Below are 23,447 nucleotides of genomic sequence, written 5' to 3' on the forward strand. Positions count from 1 at the left end.
GGATGGGCAACATCAGTCTTTTGGCAGCTGCAGGTGTGATGCTCATCCTCCTGTTTTCACCCATCAGATAGCTTTACTTCAGGTTTCCGACGGTGGAAATGCTCTAGGCTGTAAACACGCTGGCCTGAGGCCTGCTGGGACTCTGGATCTGTGCGTCCCATCACACACATATGTCTGTGGAGATTCACACTCTGCGCCCTGGTGTTAGAGTGCTGTGGGGGAAATCGGAATAACCCCCCCAGACAAATGAACTGGCCGCCTTTGAATTCCAGCCTCTTGTGTTGGACATGTTTGCACATGTGAAGTGGTGTTTTTTTTCTCACCTTTTATTCCTCGGAAAATATGACTCAGTCATGAACTTCTATGCTAGGCTAAACGAAAGACCTCAGGATGATAACATTGACCCATGCTTGCAGGATTGGAGCACAAAGCTTGTGGAGTTGAAATGGATTCAAAATCAAAAGTATATATATGTTTATACAAATAAAGGTAATAAATTTACCGGTGGTCCTTGGAGACCTTCGCCTGGAGGTCCTGGTAAACCTGGCAACCCTCTGAATCCAACGTCTCCCTGCAAAGTTAGAAACACACATATATGAGAACTAGTGCAGCTTACAATCTAGCAGGAAAACTGACTTCTGCACCGAGTGAAGAATTATTTTTATTTCAATTTGCTTCTTAAAAGAAGAAGAATAAACCCCAAAAATACTTTAAAATGATCTTCTGTTGTCAAGTTTGTCGTCTTCTAGCAATTCATTTTACTGGACGCCATGCTCGTCACTACAGGCACAAGCAGGGCAAAGTGAGTGAGGAGGTAAACGCTGAGAGAGATGGTGTGAAAGGTAACTGGAGTTAATCTAGATTCTAGAACTACTACTACTACTATTACTGTCATTTAGCATATGCTTTTATCCAAAGCAACTTACATCTGAGAGATCAACACAAGCACAAAATCACATACTGTAGGGTACAGCTGGCTAAGTGCTGGTCAGACTGCTGAGAGTCCAGTTGGACACAGGTGCTGTCATGCCAGTGCTAGAATATATATATATATATATATATATATATATATATATATATATATATATATATATATATATATATATATATATATATCTATCTAAGAAAGCTACGTCTAAGAAGACACAATCTTGTCATAAGTGCATGTATCTACTAGATGCCGAAGTGCTCCTTAAAGGTATAGTCCTTGATTTTGGAGAGCTAGCAAGATTTGAAAGTGGCCCCTCCTCTAAGCCCCACCCCCTCCTCCCCCTCTCGTCAGCGCTCTGTCCAAAGCCACGCCCCCACAAACTTTGGGGAACGCGCATTTGCAGGAGTCGAGTTTTCCAGGACATTTTAGACAGCACATTTTCAACAAAACTACTCAATGTCTCATTCACCTGTAAGCGAGGCGGTTTTAGGGGGGGGGGGGGGGGGGGGGGGGCAGGGGTGGGCTGTGCCCACCCAAACATGCGTCCTGCCCACCCAATCAAAGTTATGGGGATCCTTTATTTTTTTATAATTTTATTTTTTTATAAATATAAAAAAATATCACAGAATATATGTACCGTTTCTGATTGGGTGGGCACTGTGCATCATTTTTAGACACAACAATGAACGCATACCGCAAAAGTTGTGTCTCGGCAGAGGGACCCGACGTCCCAGCAAAATGAGCAAAACAGAGAAGTTCAGAACAGCACACAGAGCACACACTAAAGGCTGATTTATGGTTCCGCGTTACACCAACGCAGAATGGTGGCCGTCGCCGCGTACCCTACTCCGTAGGCTACGGCGTACCCTGCGGCTTAGCCGTGGCAACAGAGCCTGCACGGCAGCGCAGCGCACCACCAGCCGCACCGGCGCTCTCCGTCCTCGCCGGGATGGAGACGCCTCCATCCCCACGGACCCCTATACTGGGGCGGTTACACTGAGACACTCTGAGCCGAGGACGACCCGACGGGGGGCTGGAAGCAGAGTGTGCGCATGGGACAGAGGGGTGTGTGGGCGGGACTTAAAATGAAGGCATCTGATTGGTTCTTTCCCCCCTGCCAATCCTTTGGTCCTCTGACCAATCCGTGCCATTCGAAGCGCAAAAGACGGATTAGTCAGAGTTTTTACAGGATTAAAGCTGTCAGAGAGGTCGGATGTATTTCTTTCCTTTTTCTGAACACATTATTCAGTGGCTACTCTCAGGATGGAAGGACCATTTCACCCAGTATAACAATAAATGTTTTTGAATACGATCACAGACTATACCTTTAAAGAGCTGAGTCTTTAGGTTGCTCTTAAAAGTAGGTACAGACCTGCAGATCGGACAGAGTTTTGAACTTGTTGCTGCAACTGGAAGCCAGTGCAGAGAGATTAGCAGCAGACTGACATGAGCTCTCTTGGGTTGATTGAAAACCAGACGTGGTGCTGCATTCTGGATCATCTGCAGAGGTTTAACTGGGCATGTAGGAAGGCTGACCAACAAGGAAATACAGTAGTCAATACGTGACATGACCAGAGCCTGAACCAAGAGCTGTGTCCTATGTTCTGTTAGGTAGGGTCTGATTTTCCTGATGTTGTAGAGAGCGAAACGGCAAGACCGGGAAACCGAAGCATCATGGTCCTTAAAGGACAGCCGGCTGTCTAATATGACACCAAGATTCCTAGCAGAAGACGTGGGGCAGAAGTGTGGTGGAATCCAGCTGCAAGAAGGCTCACCAGCGCCTCTTCTTCTTGAGGACTCTGAGGAAACACCACCTCTCTCCAGACATGCTGGTTAACTTCTACCGCTGCACCATCGAGAGCATCCTTACCAGCTGTATCACAGTGTGGGACGGGAAATGCTCTAGCGCTGACCGGAAGGCACTGCAGAGGGTGGTGAAAACCGCCCAGCGCATCGCTGGAGCTTCACTTCCTGCCATGAACACTATCGACAGGAAGCGTTTGCCCTCCTGCCCTCTGGGAGGCACTACAGAAGTGTCCGCACACGAAGGGAACAGCTTCTTCCCCACAGCTGTCTCCCTGCTGAACTCTGCCCCCCCCCCAAACCCCCACCCCTCCATCCCCCCAGAAGTGAACGGGGCTAGTACCCACTAACTCTTTGCACTATTCTGCACATCTGTACATAATATAATTGCACTGGACTTTTTTTTTACCAACAACCTCCTCGCACTACTGTAAATACTTCCACACTGGGAATGCTGCAATCACCCATGTACATACTGCAACTCAAATCTGCTGTAAATCATATAATGACATCTCATCTGTTTATAATCTGTTTATAATATATATTATCACCTATTCATGTATGAACTGCACCTTATAACAGTAATTATTAATCTGCACTGTGTACATACATACTTTTATATATGTGTATATATGTGTATATGCTGTACACTGTGTTTATTTCACTGCACAAGCACTTCCGGTTAGATGCTAACTGCATTCCGTTGCCCTGTACCTTAACATGTGCAATGATAATAAAGTTGAATCTAATCTAATCTAATCTGAGGAGGTATGGAATGACTAGCTGGACAAACAATAAACTCAGTCTTGGACAGATTTAGCTGAAGTTGACGGTCCTTCATCCATGCAGATATCAGAAAGACAGGCCGATATTCGCATTGAGACGGCCGTGTCACCAGGTGGGAAGGAAAGGAAGAGCTGGGTGTCATCGGCATAGCAGTGGTAGGAGAAGCCATGAGCGCTGATGATTTCACCTAGCGAAGTGGTGTATAGTGAAAAGAGAAGAGGGCCAAGCACCGATCCCTGTGGCACCCCTGTTGCCAGCTCATGCGATCTCGACACTCGTCCTTGCCATGACACTCTGAAGGATCTTCCTGCAAACTAAATTCAATGTATCTGTGACAAGTGTTGATGACAATTGTAAACAAAGCATGCCTGTCATGAACATAGTTAATAAGAAGAGCCATTAAATAAGCCGGAGAGATGCCTTCCTCTACTTTCAACCTAAAACCCTCCTTGAACCTCGACACCACCTCACATCCCATCCAGCTCTGCTCGGCCTGTAAGAAAAGTGCAGCACCAGAAGTAACAGTGGGAAAGGGCATGGACGTACCCGGCGTTGGATCTTTAGTGGGAAAGTGGCTGTTGAAATACAAATCTCATAACCCAAACCCATAAACATCTTCAGAAATCATTTTGAATTTGAAAGCAGCAATACAGCTAAATAAACCAAAGAAATGGGACAGCATTGTCTTGCTGAAAGTTGAAAGGCCTTCCCTGAAAATGGAGAAAATGTTGCTATAAAACCTTAATATAACTTTTTGCAAAATTATTTTGAATTTTAAGCCGTCAAACTGCAGGACCTTTTCCACTCTCCCTCAGTCCACTTCGGTTGAGCTTCGGCCCAGGGAGGATAGTGGATCATCTTCACATCAGGATTGTTCTTTGCACTATGAAGTTTTAAAGCCACATTTGAGAGAGTTTGCCAGATTCTCAGATTTAAAAAAGAAGATATATTCTAAATGATAAGCTATTCAAAGTCTTTAGGAGACAACTCTAAATATGGACTCAGTATGAGACCTTTTACTGAGTAGAGAAAGTTAATATGTTCTTTAAAGGCCCAGCCATGCCACCAAACTTGTGCCAAATAACTCAATTAGTTGTAAAGTGAACAGGTGTTTGTTGTTTCATCTAGACTTTTTCAAAATATCTATATATCTGGATTTCTTTGAAACAGCGCACAGATATGATGCACCAAAGACTACAGTATCTGTCTCAAAAAAGAAGGAAAGAAAGAAAAAAAACACAAAAAATGTAAGGCGTATGGAATGTCTCGTTCAAAGCCCTGACTTGATTAGCATCATAAAAGTATTTCAGGGCTTTTAAACAGGAAGCACATGTATGGAAACCAAAGGCTTTGTCTGCAATGGTATTCTGCAATAAAGAATGCTGTAGAAAAATAAAAAAATCTGCATGTCACTGTAAGCAACTGTTCTACGAAAGGTTTACACTTATCACTCATGTAAACAAAAGCAATTGTTGCTAAACATGTTTCAAGTATACAAACATTATCTGTAGGCGCTGTCTCAAAGCATCACGTGTTTCCTTGTCAGAAAAGCTTACATTTCACTTGTTACATGTCCAGCTTTTCCAGGAGGCTCAGAGGATGTAGGATGTAGGATGATCATATTTTAAGGCTCATTAATGGAGTTATGTTTCAAGTGACCCAAAGAAATGTATCTGAATGTAACACAGATGGTTTCTACAATAGAAATCCTGCGGTCCCTCCCACCAAGCAAGAGCAGCTGATTCAATTCAATTCAATTTTATTTATAAAGCATCTATTACAACAGAAGTTGTATCTAGGATCTTTCCAGAGACCCAGAACATTTACCCCCGGGCAATTATTACATAAACATAACATAAACAGTGGCAGGTAAAAAAAAAACCTGGAGAAAAACCTTAAACAAACGTGGCAAGGAAAACTCCCCTTTAGGAGGGAAGAAACGTGGACCAGGACCTGGATCATAAGGGGGGAACCTCCTGCTGAAGACCAGCTGGGCAGAGTAGATCACTCAGAAGAAATAAATTCATTGTTCTTCCGCTATTTAAATCTCCTCTTTATGTCACTGTTTATCTTTAAACGTATAATGTACAGCTCAGGGAAGTAGGACATAACAAGAAGCAGCTTCCCCTTCAATATCCAGGTTCTGTTTTAACTGCGGTTCAGGGCACACTGCAAGTACACTCGTCCTTGGGTTGTAGTTTGATTTGGAGTTCTTGTACAGTGTAAGACAGAAATATGAATGGGTTCCAGGGTGGAACTATCTATCTAAAGCCCCTTTATTGAAACCAGCAAGCACTCACAGCTTTAACTTACTGATCCACACGCTCACCTTTGGTCCTGGGAAACCCAGTCCTTCTGGCCCAGGTTCTCCTGAAAGCCCGGGCAGACCAGGTGGGCCCTAAACAACACGGGGCAAAAAGTTAGAATGAACTTCCAGAGATACAGCAGATTCATACTTTGTTTTATTGAGAACACCCCACCTCCCAGTATACTCTGTGACCCCACCGCAAAAGAAAGTGTACCTCAGTGTAAAACCTCCCAGTGAGACTAATGGCCCTTTTCTACTAGTACCTACTCAGTCCGGCTCGACTGGCCTCGCCTCGGTTTGGTTCTTTCCCACTAGGGGTCTAACGTGCCGAGTAGATATTTTTCTGTAACTACTCTGCCGAGGTTCTAAGCGGCTGAGTTGGGCTGCATCTGACATCATCATCACACTACAGGCCACCGATTGGTCGGGGGGTTGGAGTCAGACGTCTGAGTCAGGAGGAGGAAATCAGCGAAAGACCAACTCTGACGGCGGCTTCTTGTTCATTTTATTGGACAGGCAATAGCAGCAAAAGTGTGTTTGGTGATCCAACTCTGAGGTGCAGATGTTCATAAACCTGGTGGCTGAGGAGAGAATTAAAAAGGGACCTAGACGGGCGATAAGGAACGACAAGATCCACCAGGAGTTCTGTCACTTCATAGCTGCTCGCGGCTCCAGCTGACTTTTCAGCAGCGCCGAGACAAACAAAAAAAAATTTAAAAGTGCTGCCGCTTGAAGCTTCTCTCACTCTTCTCTCTCTCACTGATATCGAACAGAAGCCACAGACCCAGCAGCACATATATCATCTCCTCCAGGTTCTACATCTTTAGTGTTGTGGTCTTCTTCGTTTAAATGGTAAATGGCTTACACTTATATAGCGCTTTCCAGCTGTACTCCTACAGCCCCAAAGCGCTTTACACTGTAGACATTCACCCACACACGCACACATTCACACACCGGTTGTCGGCGGAGTTGCCATACAACGGCACTGGCCTGACAACCGGGAGCAACTGGGGGATTCAGTGTCTTGCCCAAGGACACTTTGGTGGACACAGGAGGAACTAGGGTTCGAATAACTGACCTTCAGGTTCATGGGCGAACGCTCTACCAACTGAGCCACCTACCCCAGATCACACAATCAAATACGTCACAGCAGCTTCGCTCCAACCCTCCTACTTCTGCTCCAGGTGCTGTATTGTTATGGAAAAGAAACCAGGCTAAGTTGAGTCGAGCCGAGCTGAGATGAGTAGAGCCGAGTAGGTGTTAGTGGAAAAGTGCCATAGGCTTCTCATCCTGGCTCTAAGGGGGAGCCCAGACACCTTCCTCCCAACAGATCGGTGCAGCGCCTGCATCACTGCTGATGCCGCATGTTATTTTTTTCCGGCCCTATTCTTCCCTCACGCATGAACAAGACCCTGAGATACTTCAACTCCTCCACTTGGGGCAGGATCTGATCCCTGACCTGGAGAGGACACTCCAAACTTTTCTGGCTGAGGACCATGGTCTTGGATAAGAGATGCTCATTCTCTTCCTATAGCTGCTGCATCCTCGCCTTCAGTTTCAGCTTTGGATGTGAATTATCCAGTGAGAGTTGAAGGTCATGGCTTGATGAACATCAAGACACATAATCTGCAGAAAGCAGACCCAATCCTGAGGTCACCAAACCAGACGGCCTCCACTCTCCAGCTGTGCCTAGAAATTCTCTCCATAAAAGTAACGAACAGAATCGGTGACAAAGGCCTTGGTGGAGCCCATCCTTCTTTAGAAACAAATCTGACTCACTGCCTGCAATGCAGACCGAGCTCTGACACCAAATGTACATGGACCGGACAGCGCATATAAGGGGTCTGGTACCCCAAATTACCGTAGTGCCCCAAAGGGACATGGTTGATTGCCTTTTGCAGGTCCACAAACCACATGTAGACTCTTGGACGAACTCTGATGCCCTCTCTGGGATTATTCTGAGCGTGGTCCACCGTTCCACGGCAAGGACAAAAACCGTAATGCTCCTCTTGAATCCGAGGTTTGACTATCCAATGGAGTACACCTGAGTAGACCTTACCAGGGAGACTAATGGCGCTTTTCCACTAGTATCTACTCAGCCTGACTCGACTCGCCTCGGTTTGGCGCCTTTCCACTACGGGTCGAGCCGTGCCGAGTAGATCATTTTTCTGTATCCACTCTGCCGAGGTTTTAAGTGGCATCACACTACACGCCACCGATTGGTCGGGAGGTTGGCCAATCAGATGTCTGAGTTAGGATGTGAGGTCATTTCAAGAGCGACTCGCAGCTTCTTGTTCATTTTTTTCGTAGAACAATATGGTTGTTTTACATTTATATCAAATAAACAAAACAAGGAGCAGATATATCAACTCATCCATGTTCTCCGTCTTTGGCACTTTTACTTCTTCGTTTGTGTCGCACAATCAAATACGTCACAGCAGCTTTGCTCCAACCCGCCTACTTCTGATCTGGATATTGAAAAGAAACGAGGGCAAGGCGAGTCGAGTCAAGGCGTGGCGGGTCAAGTTGGGATGAGTAGGTACTAGTGTAAAAGCACTATAAGGAGCGTGATCCCTCAGCAACCCTTTCTTAAAGAGGGGGACCACTGCCTTAGTCTGCAGAGGCACTGTCCCCAATGTCCACACAATGTTATAGAGGTGGTTCAACCAAGACAGCCTCACAGCATCCAGAGCCTTATGGAGCTCTGGGGGGTGTGGGGGTCTCAATCTTCTTGGACCTCCATAGGCTACCCTTCCCACAGTTTTTGCCTCAGTGATCACCGAAGCCAAGTTCAGGTTGGCTTGCTGGTACCTATCCGCTCTTGATTTGCCAATGTGTAGTATTACTTCAGTGAAGATATCCAGAGGACAAGAAACCAGTCCATCTTCATATTTTAATCTCATGATGCGAAGGGCCACCATACCGGAAGGCTGCCACAGTGCCGGTCAGTGCCCGAATACAGGGCATACTGCATACTGCTTGTATGCTTGTGCTATAGGCATTCCTGAAAAAGTGAATCCAGATGAATTCATGTAGCACTAAAGATGAATTATTTTTTGGTCTGTCTTTGGTCTGAGCAACAGAAAATATACTGACCATGTGTGTATAGCTTCCAGAACCTTGGCTAGAACATTTCTCACTTATAGATTTCTGACAAGACATATGATGAATAGCTCCATGTAACCTATAGTTGGATGTTATTGATTTACAGATTCATGAATAGAAAGATGGGCATGTGTGTGTGTCTAAATCAGTCCCTCACCATAGGCCCGGGATAACCCTCTCCTTTTGGGCCGAATGGCCCCGGCGGGCCTGGATCACCTCGGTCGCCCTATCACAGACAGAAACAGCTATATATTCATAGTTCATACATGTGAAGAAATCAATGAGTTTCAGATATTTAAAGCAAACGTGAAGTGGAACGTGTGTGCGCTTCGGTAATGCTAAGAACTACTAACAAAACAGTGGAAGGAAGTGACAGTATGACCAGATGTATGACCAGAAAAACAAGGTGTATGTGGTGCTCAACACTCCATGGTCTGACATGGTCTGTGTTCTCTTCAGATGTCGAACTTCATGATGAAAGAACACAATCTTCCTGTTATCAGATTTAGCCGATAGCAGAGTTATGACACGACTGCACGCACTTTTAATTTCAATTAAAAATCGGATTTCAAGTCTACTTCTGCATGGAGGAACGCAAAAAAAGTTAAATGCTGTCATGGAGAAGATGTCCACAATCAGTCTTGTCAGTGTAGTTGTATGTAGAGCTATATATTTATATATATTTAATTACCTTTGGACCAGGAAGTCCATAGCCAGTCTCCCCAAGTGGACCAGGAGGACCAGATGGGCCAAGATCCCCCTAGAACACATTTTCATAGCATGAATGTTTTTGACTCTTTTACACGTCCCTGTGGCCCTGAGGCTTCATGCACTTTTAAGGGCAGGACTTAGCAGAGTAAGACCAGAGGTGAACATAGTCAATAGTCGACTGGAGAGCAGGTTCGTAGGATGACTTTTACCGTTTCATGCTCAGCTGCTTGTGGTATAGATACACAGAAATAAAAGGAAGGAGATCATCTGCCACGGTCAATGTGCTGGAAGCAAAAAACCTTTTTGGAACTTTTGGAACGAGACTCCTGTGTATTCAACTCAAGGGTCTCTGCAGCAGATTTCTTGTAACGAGAACATGTCTCAAACAGCAAAACTGCCATTAATCTCCCTTTTGCCCTGCACCCAGCATCATTTTGCAATTTGGGCAAATATGATGCAGAATTATTATGCATCCCCACAATTTTATATACCCAACTTCACGTTATGCTGCATTTTACGGAAGAGTATTAGGGCCAGGCAGGAGAAAAATAAAAATAATATTTTAGAGAAGGAAGATTTTTTTTTTTCATTATGCGCATTGCATATGCATTATGCGAGAAAAAAGTCGAAATGTCGAGAATAATGTTGAAATACAATTTCGGGGGTCGAAATGTCGAGATTAATGTTGAAATACAATTTCAAGAAGTTGAACGTTTCATAAAGTTGAAATGTTGAGAAAAAAGGCAAAATTTTGACTTTATTCACAAAATTTTGACTTTATTCTTGAAATTGTATTTCAACATTAATCTCGACATTTCGACTTTTTTCTCAAAGTGCACAATAAAAAAAAAAATCTTCCCCTCTCAAATATATTTTCTCCTGCATGGCCCTAATACTCTTCTGTAGCATTTGCTGTATTTCTGAAATGCAAAACTATACCGCCAGTTTCAGAAGGAGCAAAATCACAGAAGAGGGAGTGAAGTGGAGTATATATGGCAATTACACTCCCTAAAACCGACTGCTGACATGGTATAAAAGTACCATTTACCATGTTATTTTAATCAGAGCATGTCAGAGATATACAAGATCCCAGGAAACTGCTTCATTACTTCACTAAAGTCAGACATCTACAGAGAAATGGACAAGCAGACTGAACCACTTCATCAGTCCCTGATGGACCTACCAACTAAATGCCGTCAGACAGTACACATGTCGGGAGTTTTCCTTTCCACAGTCGCCTGGTGCTTGCTCGGGAGGACCATTCCAAAAAGAACATTTTGGTGCAGTCTGCTGGTTTCCTTGCAATCATTATTATGGATTTTATCTTAACTGGACTAATCCTGAATCGGTTTAATTCTATCCTTGACATTTGTTAATTTGGCACCATATAAATGAAGTTGAATTGATCTGGACTCGATTCTGACTTCATTTCTGAGTCTGCGTTCATCTGTTATACACAGTAAAGAGGAAATGTAGAAGTCTGGTAGGCAGTTAAGCATTTACTGATAAATAAGGCACAAAATTATTGCTCTCCATTGTTGTAAACCTTGCTGCAACCTTGCTGCAGAGATGCGATTCTTGCCAAACACAGATGTGACAGATTCAAAATGCAAATGAGGAGCAGCTGAAGGCAGTCCTCGTGTGTCTGCCAACACTGAGACTGCTGACATCTCTGCCATTCAGGTGATAATTGCTTCCAGTGCTACAAGATACTTGATTCCAGTGTGATTTTACAAGCTTTTCTCTCTTTTTTTGGTCTTTTTTGGACAAAGGAATTAGAATGGAAAGGGAAAAAGAGCATTTTTGGACAGCCCTGAGACAAAAATTATCACTTGCAAATATTAAATGTCAAACTTGAACATGTGCAGACGGTGTAAGTTTCGAGAGTTTGATGATACTGTGCTGGTATTGAGGACCAGTACCTTGGGTCCGGTGATGAAGCGTCCTGGTGGACCAGGAACACCTAACCGTCCTTGTGCCCCTGGTTCTCCCTAGTTTAAACAAACACAAGCCAGTGGTTAAAATCATGAAGTAAAATCATATCTTCTCCAATCATTCCTCACCTTTCATTCACTTTCAAACAAGTCTGGGTGGTGTGCAGATGTAGCTAATGATGCCTCGTTACCTTAGGTCCTGAGGGTCCAGCAATGCCAGGAGGACCTAACAAGCCCCTTATTCCTCTTTGGCCCTGGTCACCCTGGAAGGCCATATTCAGGATATAGTTTCATAGTACATTGTACACACAGTATTTTTTACAGTGTATAAGTTTAAACAAAGAGCCAAAAAGTGTACCTTTTCCCCCTGAATCCCGATCCCAGGTGCCCCCTCCGACCCCCTGAGGCCAAAGGGTCCTGGCTCCCCCTGAAGGCACAAACATGCACACGCTGAACTTTCTTTTCATTACTCATAAAAGGTCAAACATTATGGATTATCTGCTTTTTGCGGATGATTTTGTCCTGTTGGCTTCGTCGGACCGGGACCTTCAGAATGTGCTGGGGCGGTTTGAGGCCGAGTGCGACGCTGCAGGGATGAGAATCAGCACCTCCAAGACCGAGGCCATGGTTCTCCTGCGGGAAAGGGTGGCGTGCCTTCTCCAGGTGGGTGGAGAAGTTCTGCCTCAGGTGGAGGAGTTCAAGTATCTCGGGGTCTTGTTCACGAGTGAGGGAACGATGGAGCGTGAGATTGACAGACGGATCGGTGCAGCGTCCGCAGTAATGCGGTCGATGTACCGGACCGTCGTGGTGAAGAAGGAGCTGAGTCGAAAGGAAGAAGCTCTTGATTTACCGGTCAATCTACGCATCTACCCTCACCTATGGTCATGAACTTTGGGTAGTGACTGAAAGGATAAGATCGCGGATACAAGTGGCCGAGATGAGTTTCCTCCGCAGGGTGGCTGGACGCTCCCTTAGAGATAGGGTGAGGAGTTCGGTCACCCAGGAGGAGCTCGGAGTCGATGATCCTTCACATTGAGAGGAGTCAGCTGAGGTGGCTTGGGCATCTGTATCGGATCCTCCTGGACGCCTCCCTAGGGAGGTGTTCCAGACATGTCCCTCCTCCCTAGGGAGGTGTTCCAGGCATGTCCCTCCTCCCTAGGGAGGTGTCCCAGGCATGTCCCACCGGGAGGAGACCCCGGGGAAGACCCAGGACACGCTGGAGAGACTATGTCTCTCGGCTGGCCTGGGAACGCCTCGGACTCCCCTGGAAGAGCTGGAGGAAGAGCTGGAGGAAGTGTCTGGGGTGAAGGAAGTCTGGGCATCTCTGTTGAGACTGCTGCCCCCACGACCCTTAGAGATGAGAAGCTCAGTCATTCTGGAGGAGCTCGGAGCCGCTGCTCCTTCACATTGAGAGGAGTCAGCTGAGGTGGCTTGGGTATCTCTATCGGATCTTCCTGGACGCCTCCCTAGGGAGGTGTTCCAGATATGTCCCTCCGAGAGGAGACCCCGGGGAAGACCCAGGACACGCTGGAGAGACTGTCTCTCGGCTGGCCTGTGAACGTCTCGGATTCCACTCAGAAGAGCTGGAGGAAGAGCTGGAGGAAGTGTCTGGGGTGAAGGAAGTCTGGGTATGTCTGCTGAGACTGCTGCCCCTGCGACCCGGTTCCGGATAAGCGGTGGGAAATGGATGGATGGATGGACATTATGGAGGCCGTCTCCAAACTACCTTTTGTCCCGGAGCTCCGTCGTCACCCGGCAGCCCTGGCAAACCCGAAATTCCTGTCGATCCTGGCTCGCCCTGCAGACAGGTATACAGACGTATGTCGGTGTATAAACTTAAAAACTTTGACTCTATCTAAACATAGATGTTGATACTGGTGAGTGTTTTTGTCGTGGAGCTTGGACACACCTTAGATCCCGGATCACCAGCTCCTCTTTCTCCTGGCGCTCCGACTTCACCTGGCAACCCTTGGTCTCCCTGAGGGAGACGAGGTCAGGGTCAATGTTGGGACGCATCATTGATCTCATACCACTATTGCTAATATCTACCAAAGCCCACAAGACAGTGGAAAAAGTACGAACTCAGGAAGTGGCCTACTCCTGAGAGCTCTCTCTCCTCCACTATAGTTACAGTTCAGGTAGAACATTGTTCTGACTTTACACACACACAGTTACACAGACATACACACCTGCTCACTCACCTACATACTCACTCCACAGTTTTGGGGGACAGTTAATCGCAGTAGTAGCAGTAGCTTTGACTCAGTCTCAGGGACGTGAAATGGCTGCTGTTTGTGCCTCTGACTGTTTTCGTGTCTGTTTGTTTTTTCTCATACAGATCTCCAAGGCTTATGCGCTCGTCGTACGTTTCCATGTGTTTTTCGCATCTTAGACTAGCTAGACCCTCCAGAAAAACGCGTGCAAAAATCCTTGATTCTGCGGGCTAAAATAATTGATTATGCGGGCTAAAATCATTGATTATGCGATTAAATGTGCAGGTTTTTTATGTGCTTTTATGCGGTGAAATTGCAGAATATGCTGGAAGTTGCGGAATATGCGGAAAGTTGCAAAATATGCAAAATATGCAGGAAGTTGCGGATTCGGCGCTGAGCTCTTCCCTCTTCGCTCGCCGCTACTCATCATCATCATCATCATCATCATCATCATCGTTTAGGCTATTAGTCAGACTTGAGGTCCATGATAAAAACATACAACACTCAATACATAAGAACACAGATTAAAAGAATGCTGATTGTACTGAGGGAATCCTTGTTAGTTTCTTGTCCTCCGCTTAGTAATATGTTTAAATTCAGCGGGCTGTCTCGTCTGATCTGAGGTCGTAGACGAAAAAAAAAAAGGAGAGCGCAGGTGGAGAGGAGAGGGGCGGAGGCGGCCCGGAGTCCGGTCCCCGCCTGGTCTCTCCCCTCCAGCCCACGGCTCGGTGCTCGGGTGATTGCCGGGCGCACCGGCGCGGCGAGGAGACGAGCCAGAGCTTCGTCACCCCACGCGTCCGCCGCCAAGGTCCCCAAGTGGATGGGAGCGTGCGCAGCGGGCGCAGCGTGCGCAGTGGTACGCGGTCAGCGCGGATCCTGAGTCCACCGGCAGCCGCGCCCACCGCGCAAGCTGGGGGCTCGGCGGAGACGGCACGCCCTGTACCTCTCACCCCCGCGGGTGAGAGCTGCTGTTTGGGGAGGTGGCGGCTTCTGCGAGGGGTGCGGAGGTCCCCGGGCGGGTCCCGCACGTCGCGACCGGGCGTCCCGACATGTCACTCACAACACTTCCCCCTTTTCCAAACTTTATGCGAAAATGTGTGGCTATTGTGAAATCAAGCGAGCCCCGCATAATCCCCGCATAATCGCATATTTAGCGTGGACATATGCAATTATCGCGGGAAATATGCGGCCTTTTAGGAATAAATCTATCCCCGCGTAATCTGCGCCATTTGGCTGATTATGCAATGAATTATGCAATCACGTAATCGCGTTTTTCTGGAGGGCCTAACTAGCAGCGGATGTCACCCCTGACCCCCACCCCGACACCACTCCCCTTCACATTTAATTAAAAAAAAAAAAAAAAAAAATATATATATATATATATATATATATATATATTAATAAAATAAATACATACATATGATATATTAAATATATATGATATATATGATATATTAAAAATGCATATAATAATAATCAATTTTATTTATAAAGCACTTTTAAAAGATCTCAAAGACTCTTAAATATATATATATATATATATATATATATATATATATATATATATATATATATATATATATATATATATATATATATATATATATATATATATATGCTTTAGGTTTTTATGCAGACAAAAATAAAAAGGAAGTGGCCTACTCGGTGCCTGACAGTTGTACAGCAACTCTTTGCATTTATTATATAATTAAAGGCTTAGCAGAGACTTACTTGGGCTAAAGAGATATCTCTTCACACCCCGCTTATGCACACGATAAAGGGAAACTAAAAAAGGTGGCAGATGAAAAATAAAAGCTCCAAAAACCTCTGATCACAACTTATTGCTGGCTGGCCTGCCAAGTACGAAGGGGTCCTTTGGCCTTAACGAAGTGGCTTAGTGTGAAGCGTTCATGAATAGTCTTTGTTTCCTGCATTTTCTCAACTGGGGGACGTTTGTTTAAACCCCCCTGCTGGGAATTACTTTTGAAAATACTGTAAAGATGTGCTCTCAGTTGGAAACAGATATTCTGAGCTGGTAGTTAAACTCTTAAATGAGATGAACTGCACATGACGCATCGCACCGTGTTATCATTTATTTATCGAGATCAAAGCAAAAGTGTGTGAGAGGCCAAGTTCACACTTTCTGAGGGTCATTAGCAGTCAGGTGCAGCGAATCAAAGGCACGTGGGGAACTGATTACCAGCAAGAACGATGACCTCCATGAAAAGAGAGGTTGTGGGAGTTGTGTAAACACAATGCAAATGATGAAATATATTGGGAAGCATCTGTAGCTGACCACCTGGAGAGTATTATGGGGCAGTTTCCAAACAAGTTAACAGATTAGCCCCAGGGTAACATCTTACCATGATCAGGGGAATTGAAACATAGCTTAACATTTCAGATCCTATAAGGCTCAGATGACATGTTTAATGTTAAAGTTTGTGGCAGTGAACTGGAAACAGGCATTGAGAATTGTCAAATTGGTTTAATTCGACGTACGAATCGGCACAAATTACTTTTGTAATACTGTATTTGACCCGGTCTTTGTAGATTTTGACCGTGTAGAAACGTAATTCTGGTCAGTTGTGTGAAATAAGACCTGGAAACAGGCATTGTGGCATAAAATTATCAAATTTGTTTAATTCACCGTACGGATTGTTATAGATTACTTTTGTAATACTGTTTTTGACCCGGTCTTTGTACGTTTTGACCGTATAGAAACGTAATTCTTGGCATTGTAAGAATGAGATGTACCTGCTGTACTCTTCTACTTACTTTTTAACAACTAGTGCTTTTTATTATTTTACCTCTTTTCTTATAATTTTATTTCATTTTATTTGTTATTTACTGTTTAATTGTGTCTTGTCGCTTTTAATGTTGATTGAATTTAATGTTGAATTGTGTTATACAAATAAACTTGCCTTGCCAGTGCAGCCAGGAAAAACTCAAGTATGTTCTCTCCCTTCAAAGATCCCTGTTAGTCCAGAGGTTCTTTGGGTTGATGATACCAAAGTAAAGATGTTCAGCTATGCTGTACGACGCCGCGGGTACGACCACCTGTCGAGCATGGTGGTGGAGGACTGATAATTTGGGGTTGTCATACTCCACATGAGCACTTTGACTGAGTTGGTCGAGAGCTCTTCCTCACTACTTCTGCTTATCGTTGTTTGTTTAATGAATAATTAATTCATGAAACAAACAAGGTCAGTCTGCCCCAGGGCAGCTGTGGCTACAAACGTAGCTTACCACCACCGGTGAGAATGTGTATGAATGAATAATGGTCTAAGTGTAGCACTTTGAGATTCATTGAATGTACTGTAAAGTGCATTACAAGTTAAATGTATTATTATTATAAATATATAGGATATATTCAAAGATATATGATATATATTATTTACTAAAAATGCATATATAATGCTTATGTAATTCTGTGAAAACATGTCATAATTGCAGTAAATACAGTTTAAAAGACAAAATTGGTACCTGAACACTTTCTTTAGACAATAATGACCATGCATTAGTCTCCCCACTTTGAGTTAACCACAATATGCTGAGAATATACTGTATATTTGCCAACTGGCAATACTAAAAGAAACACATTTTAAAATGTTATCTCACCGGTTCAGAGATATATTATCTAGAATATTAAATCCTATTAAATTAAATATGTAATTTAATAGGAGACTGAGTACATATTTCCATATATTTGAAACGTATATGCCTTTGGTTTTTACCAACATGGTATTAACCATTAATATATATGCAGACAAAAAAAAAAACAACAAAAAAACAACATCAGTGAGTTTTAGGACAAACCTTGGGTCCAGGCATGCCCTCTCCTACCAGGCCCCTGGTTCCTGGCGGCCCCCTTGGACCCTCCTGGCCCTGTAAGGATAAATAAACACATTCAAACTAACTGACTGACTCAGGCTGTTAAGCAGATTTATTTGCACATTTATGAAGCACCTTTTGCTTTAAACACAGAACTGAGGAAAAAAGGCTCCACATCATCCATGTGTCAGCGAACAGTGGACTAGAACTATATTTTGACAGTAATTATCTCGTGTTTTGATATCAGGGAAGTGATCTTTGGCTTGGCTGTCAGCAGGAGATATTCTTTGAGGAGTCTACACCTGGTGTGTCTAACGGCTATGCAACTTGTTGGCTAAATGAGGACGGCTGATCAGCCAGGCTGATTTCATATACAGGCTCCATCCTCACATGTATTAATCACTTCTGTTTAAAATCCAGAGATGGAGAAGAAAACAATGTTAAAGTTTCTTCTAAAGAATTAGCTCATGATGCAGCCCTGCATTTCCTAATGATTTTCTTGTCCTTCTGTTAAAGCTGTGATTTGTAAGAATTACACTTCAAAACATTTAGAAAAAGAAAAGAAAAAAAAAAAAAAAAGAAATATATATATATATATATATATATATATATATATATATATATATATATATATATATATATATTAGGGCAGTTTAATGCATTAATTAGATTAATCAATTACACTAATTAACGCGTTATGAAAATTAACGCAATTAATTATGAGTGGCAAAATGCGCAAGCATTTGAAATTTGGCCCATTGAGAGACCCGTAGGCCACCTGGCAGTGGCAGGTCACTTCCCACCTGCTGCTAGTCAAACAAACAAAGCAGCGTGACAGACCTGGACGCGACTCAGGGGAGCGACTCAGCAAATCTTTGCTAGGGCCTTTGAACGGCAAGTTTATGTACAAAAAGAAAGAAGATGGGACTATCAACAAGAACGCGGTGATTTGTACATTTTGTAAAAAAGAATTGTCCTATCAGCTCCAGCCTGAACTATCATTTAAACGCTAAACATGTCCGGACAAGTTCCACTGTAAACGTTACAGGTACTAGTACTTAAATTGCTGCATAGAGTCAGCTTTAGTTTTAATTTTGAATCAAGAGTCTGCTTAAGTGCCTATTTGAGACTCAGCCTTATTTTATTTCAGAATTTTATTTATTTAACTGTATTTGCATTGCATTTTTGAATAATGCACCTGGCCTAATTGGTTTGCTGATGTGCTTGAGCTTTTTCTTTTGAATTTCATTTATGAAACACACTTCACCAATAAAAATGTGGATTTCAAATCTTCTCTTCTTAGTGTATTCAATTGATTAGTCATGCACTGCAATTTTGCAATGTCCTAGAATTCGAATTCTTTATTTGGGGACCTTTAGCAGACATGAGATTAAAATGCGATTAATTATATTAATTAATTATAAATCCTGTAATTAATTAGATTCTTTTTTTTAATCGCCTGACAACACTAATATATCCCCCGCCCGACGGCAGGGGATATATACATACACATATATATTCTATGTATATATTATTATCCACTACAGTCTGCCTTAAAAGTCGTAAAAAAAGGGGGAGATGCACATTTTCCACAACAAAGACGGATATCAAGGAGTTTTATGAGCCGCGTACTTGCCTTCTCTCCTTGTATTCCTACTCCTGGGCGGCCGAGGGGCCCTGGAAGACCTGGAGGGCCAAAATCCCCCTGTAGTGTTAGAGAAGAATGGCTGTTAATGATGATAATAGTACGTGAATGGTAATAGTAAGACGGTGCAACACATTTAGATTCCAGCTGGAGCGTTTCCTGATTTATTGCTCGTGGAAAGCGCCCGACGGCAGGGGATCCTGTGCCAAGAACGTGTGCATTTCATCTCAGCTCAGCTGTTTCGCCACTTTTAGGTCTTTAAATTGACGCAGTAAGAATGTTCCTATACGTATAACTTCTTTCTTGTTTAGAACATTTTGTCATCTTCAGATAGCCCTAATAGATATCCTTAGCAACGTGAAAACATTGTAATCATCTGTGATTAATTGTGCCTCAAGATGTGAGCAAGGCCAAAGATTAAATGATCCAAATGAAAGAAAAGTCCTAAACATGATTAGTCTTTGAAACGAGTGATGTAAACGTCAAAATCCTTTGAAAGCGGCCCTGCGTTTCCTTCTCTCGTTCCACATGTGTGAGTTCAAAGATTTCCAGATGACTGCAGAGTCCTGCAAACACATTCTGACAAATGGAGACCTTGTCTGACTGCGCCAGAGCGGCGTTTATAAGCCCGAACTGGAAAGCTGCTCTCCTCCTACACCAGCGAGCTTTAACCTTGATTCATCACCTGGAGACTCTGACCTCCTATGCAACTCCTATGCTGCGCTCGGTGCATTAATCGGTAACTGTGGCAGCTTTTTTTCCCTCCTTCACAACACGACTCCAGTTCTCTCTTCACGCCTTTGTGAAGCCGTTTGTGCCAGACGCCTCGTTTGCAGCTCCTGTGTGCTCTACCTTGTCTCCTTTGATTCCAGCTCCCGTCTGCCCTCTGAGCCCCCGTGGCCCCTCCAAGCCTCGTTCACCCTGCGAAGGCGGGAGGAGAAGTTATGGCGTTTTAACCTTTGAAATATTAGTTGGACATACAGTAGAACAGGAACAGCAAAATGAGACCATATGCAGCAAAGCAGCAAACCTCCTTCTCGCCGTCTGGGAGAAAGGCTGTGGAAAGGACAAGTCAATCGCACCTTAAGTCTGCAAAAGCAAACTTTCTCAATCCATCCTGAATCGGTAAAGGTTTTCGCTTAATAACGTTGGAAAGGGTGGATGATACAAGCTCCATAACATCCCTGAGACTTAGGGTGCTTTCACACCTGTCCCGTTTGGAGCAGTTGTTCCGAAACAGGGAGCGTTTCCCCCTAAAGATCGGTTCATTTGGTACATGTGAACACAGCAATCGCGCTCGGATGCGGGACAAAACAAGCGAGCCGAGATCGTCTAGGAGAGGTGGTCTCGGCTCGCTTCCATTCCAGATCTGGAGCGGTTTGTTTGCAGTGAGAACATAATCGACACAGCACACAGAAACACACAGAGACAAACTAGCCACAATCGCTTACAATGCTCCATAGTTGTTGTTTTTGCCAGGGTACGGAAGAGGAAACTCCTTCCGCGTTCATTTCTGACCAATGAGAGAACAGTTGGTTCGTGCATGGCATTTGTTAAAAGTTTTGAACCGCTACAGACGGTTGCCTTGTGAACACAAACGCCACAAACGAAAAACGAAACAACTGTATCAATTTAGCCCATGAATCGGAACAAAACAAACTGGCCACAGGTCTGAAAGCACCCTGACTTTTGGACTTGTTGGTGAATGGAGCAGTTGTCTTTGATAGAGAGCAAAAGATACAGATGCATCCGACCCCAATAGACGCGTGGAGCAGCTGCCTCTGGACAAGGTTCACATAACCCACAACATATTAGAAGATACATTAAAGCTTGTTTTTTGTTCCTGCACACAGCGTTTATCAGTAGTTCTGTCTGAGGGATCCGAGATCCCAGGTGGGAATTTTGAGATTCAGCCCCCGTTAGATCTCTTTTTTAGGAACAAATTGGAGATTTTCTGCCCATTTTTGGTTCCCTACAGTCACATCTTCTCATCATCAATGTGTTTTGCCCCCTCAAATGTGTATTGGTATGTTAACATAAGGAAAAGGAATAAAAAAAACAACTAAACTGTTTCCTGATCTGAGGTCGTAGGTTGCAGACGAGCTGAAACAGTCCCAGACACCACACAAGTTAACCCCACGTTTGCTGCTCAGTTACTCACTTTTGGCCACATCTGCACCACATTTCATGGGAGTTCTTTAAACAGCTGAGGATATAATTTCACTTTATGCTGCTATCAATCAATAATATTGGCCAGTCAAGTTTTAGTGTCTGCTCTGATATCCTGTATGTCAGATGTGAGCGCAGTCCTCCACCCATCAGAGGGAGGTTGACCATTCGTCTGATCTGAGCCCCACAGTTCTTTGTATCTCAAAGATCAATCAATACATGTACTTTGGATATGGATAGGTTTCAGTATCAGTAATGAACTCTATTAATAAATATGCTTCTTCTGTTCCTCCGTGGGCGGCTGGTGGTCTGGGTTCGGGTTTCTTCCTTGTCGGCTTCTGGTCTCTCGGGTGGTGTGGTTGTGCCCTCCCTCCTCCACTATAGTTACAGTTCAGGTGGAGCATAGTTTTGACTTTACTCACTCCACAGTTTTGGGGGACAGATAATCGCAGTAGCCTAGCTTTGTGTCAGTCTTAGCCAGTGGCGTCAATTCAGTCGAAGCTAAGGTATGGCAAGGTTACGAGTCACAGAACTTAACTAGAGTATCAATCAACACGTCCAGCAAATACTCATCACAGAAGTCTATGGAGCTTATCTGTGTGGTCAAGAAAATTTGAACTTTTTCAAATGCAGTCTCACTACCTGCAAAAACTCAAAATCTTACCAGGAATATTTGTCTTATTTCTAGTTAAAATGTCTCATTTTTAGTCAAAAAAATCTCATTACACTTAAAACAAGAGTCATTACCAGAAAAATAACTTGTTATTTGACCATTTTCACCTGTTTCAAGTAAATTTTCACTTGAAATAAGTAGAAAAATCTGCCAGTGGAACAAGATTTATCTTCGCATTACAAGCAAAACAATCTTGTTCCACTGGCAGATTTTTCTACTTATTTTAAGTGAAAATCTACTTGAAACAGGTGAAAATGGTTGTTTTTGAGTCTTGTCTTAAATGTAATGAGATTTTTTTTAAAAAGAGACTAAAAGACATTTTAACTAGAAATAAGACAAATATTCTTGTTAAGATTTTGAATTTTTGCAGTGTATAATAACTAGTGAAATCGATCATGTTGTTCTTATTTGCATTTGTAGTTATTCCATAAATGTATTTAAAAAAACATTTACATTTAACCCTTGAAGCAAAGGTGTGGCGGCTGCCATACCTTGCCATACCCAATTGACGCCCCTGGTCTCAGGGACCTGAAATGGTTGCTGTTTGTGTCTCTGCCTGTTCTCGTGTTTGTTTTTTCTCTTACAGATCTCCAAGGCTTGTGTGCCGCGTTTCCCTGTGTTTTTCGCATTTTAGACTAGCAGCGGATGTCACCCCATATATTATATACTAAAAATGCATATACAGTATATATGCCTTAGGTTTTTATCAACATGGTATTAACCTTAACCACGTTGCTAAGGATTAATTATATGCAGACAAAAAAATATATAATTAAAAAAAAATAAAAAATGCATCCAAAGACAGCTGTTTTTCCTTTGTTCAGATCGTGCGGAGGTTGTCTTTGTTTGATCAGCTGAGCTTTGCTGTTGGTGCACTGACTGACTGTCTGCAGAGGTGAAATCCAATTCAACTGTTCTCCAGCCTCCTCGGTGAAATTTTCCATCAACAGCTCATGTGGTCCTTCAGAACTGGACGGCCCGGCACATGTGGACAGAATCAGCGGGGCTTTGATGTTGCGACTACTTCGGGTTTAGTTGCCAACACAGCGGGATCGAGCAGCCCTTGTAGTATGGGAAGCTGCATAAAGCAAAGTCTCCATATGCCGTCACACCCAAAGATGAATAAAAATGTTTACATTTTACCGTTTCATGAAAAAATATAGACATTGAAGATAATTAAGATGGATGGCAGAAACACACCTAAAAAACTAATTCAGTGGGTTACAAGGGGCGAGGAAGAACTGAGGTCCCATTTACACGTAGCAAAAACGGTGGTGTTTTAAAGCGTTTTGGCTGTTCGTTTACATGAAAACAAAGCTCAAAATCACCAAAAACGAT

The 23,447-nt window shown here is 43.6% G+C and overlaps 1 protein-coding gene across 1 annotated transcript in view; it reads right to left on the reverse strand.

The window, feature by feature from the left end:
• LOC133425074 (collagen alpha-1(XXVIII) chain-like) overlaps window positions 1-23,447 on the reverse strand; it is a 73,291-nt gene that overhangs the window by 12,922 nt on the left and 36,922 nt on the right. Inside the window, exons 15-26 of the mRNA XM_061715740.1 lie at window positions 20,120-20,188; window positions 19,259-19,327; window positions 17,608-17,676; window positions 13,488-13,556; window positions 13,305-13,376; window positions 11,937-12,005; window positions 11,770-11,841; window positions 11,567-11,635; window positions 9,625-9,693; window positions 9,091-9,159; window positions 5,850-5,918; window positions 503-571 (exon numbers count right to left, since the gene is read on the reverse strand). Coding sequence (XP_061571724.1) covers window positions 503-571; window positions 5,850-5,918; window positions 9,091-9,159; window positions 9,625-9,693; window positions 11,567-11,635; window positions 11,770-11,841; window positions 11,937-12,005; window positions 13,305-13,376; window positions 13,488-13,556; window positions 17,608-17,676; window positions 19,259-19,327; window positions 20,120-20,188 — 834 coding nt within the window. The remainder of the gene's footprint in view (window positions 1-502; window positions 572-5,849; window positions 5,919-9,090; window positions 9,160-9,624; window positions 9,694-11,566; window positions 11,636-11,769; window positions 11,842-11,936; window positions 12,006-13,304; window positions 13,377-13,487; window positions 13,557-17,607; window positions 17,677-19,258; window positions 19,328-20,119; window positions 20,189-23,447) is intronic.

This window comes from Cololabis saira, chromosome 24 (genome assembly GCF_033807715.1).
Source record: "Cololabis saira isolate AMF1-May2022 chromosome 24, fColSai1.1, whole genome shotgun sequence".
Classification (NCBI taxonomy): Eukaryota; Metazoa; Chordata; class Actinopteri; order Beloniformes; family Belonidae; genus Cololabis; species Cololabis saira.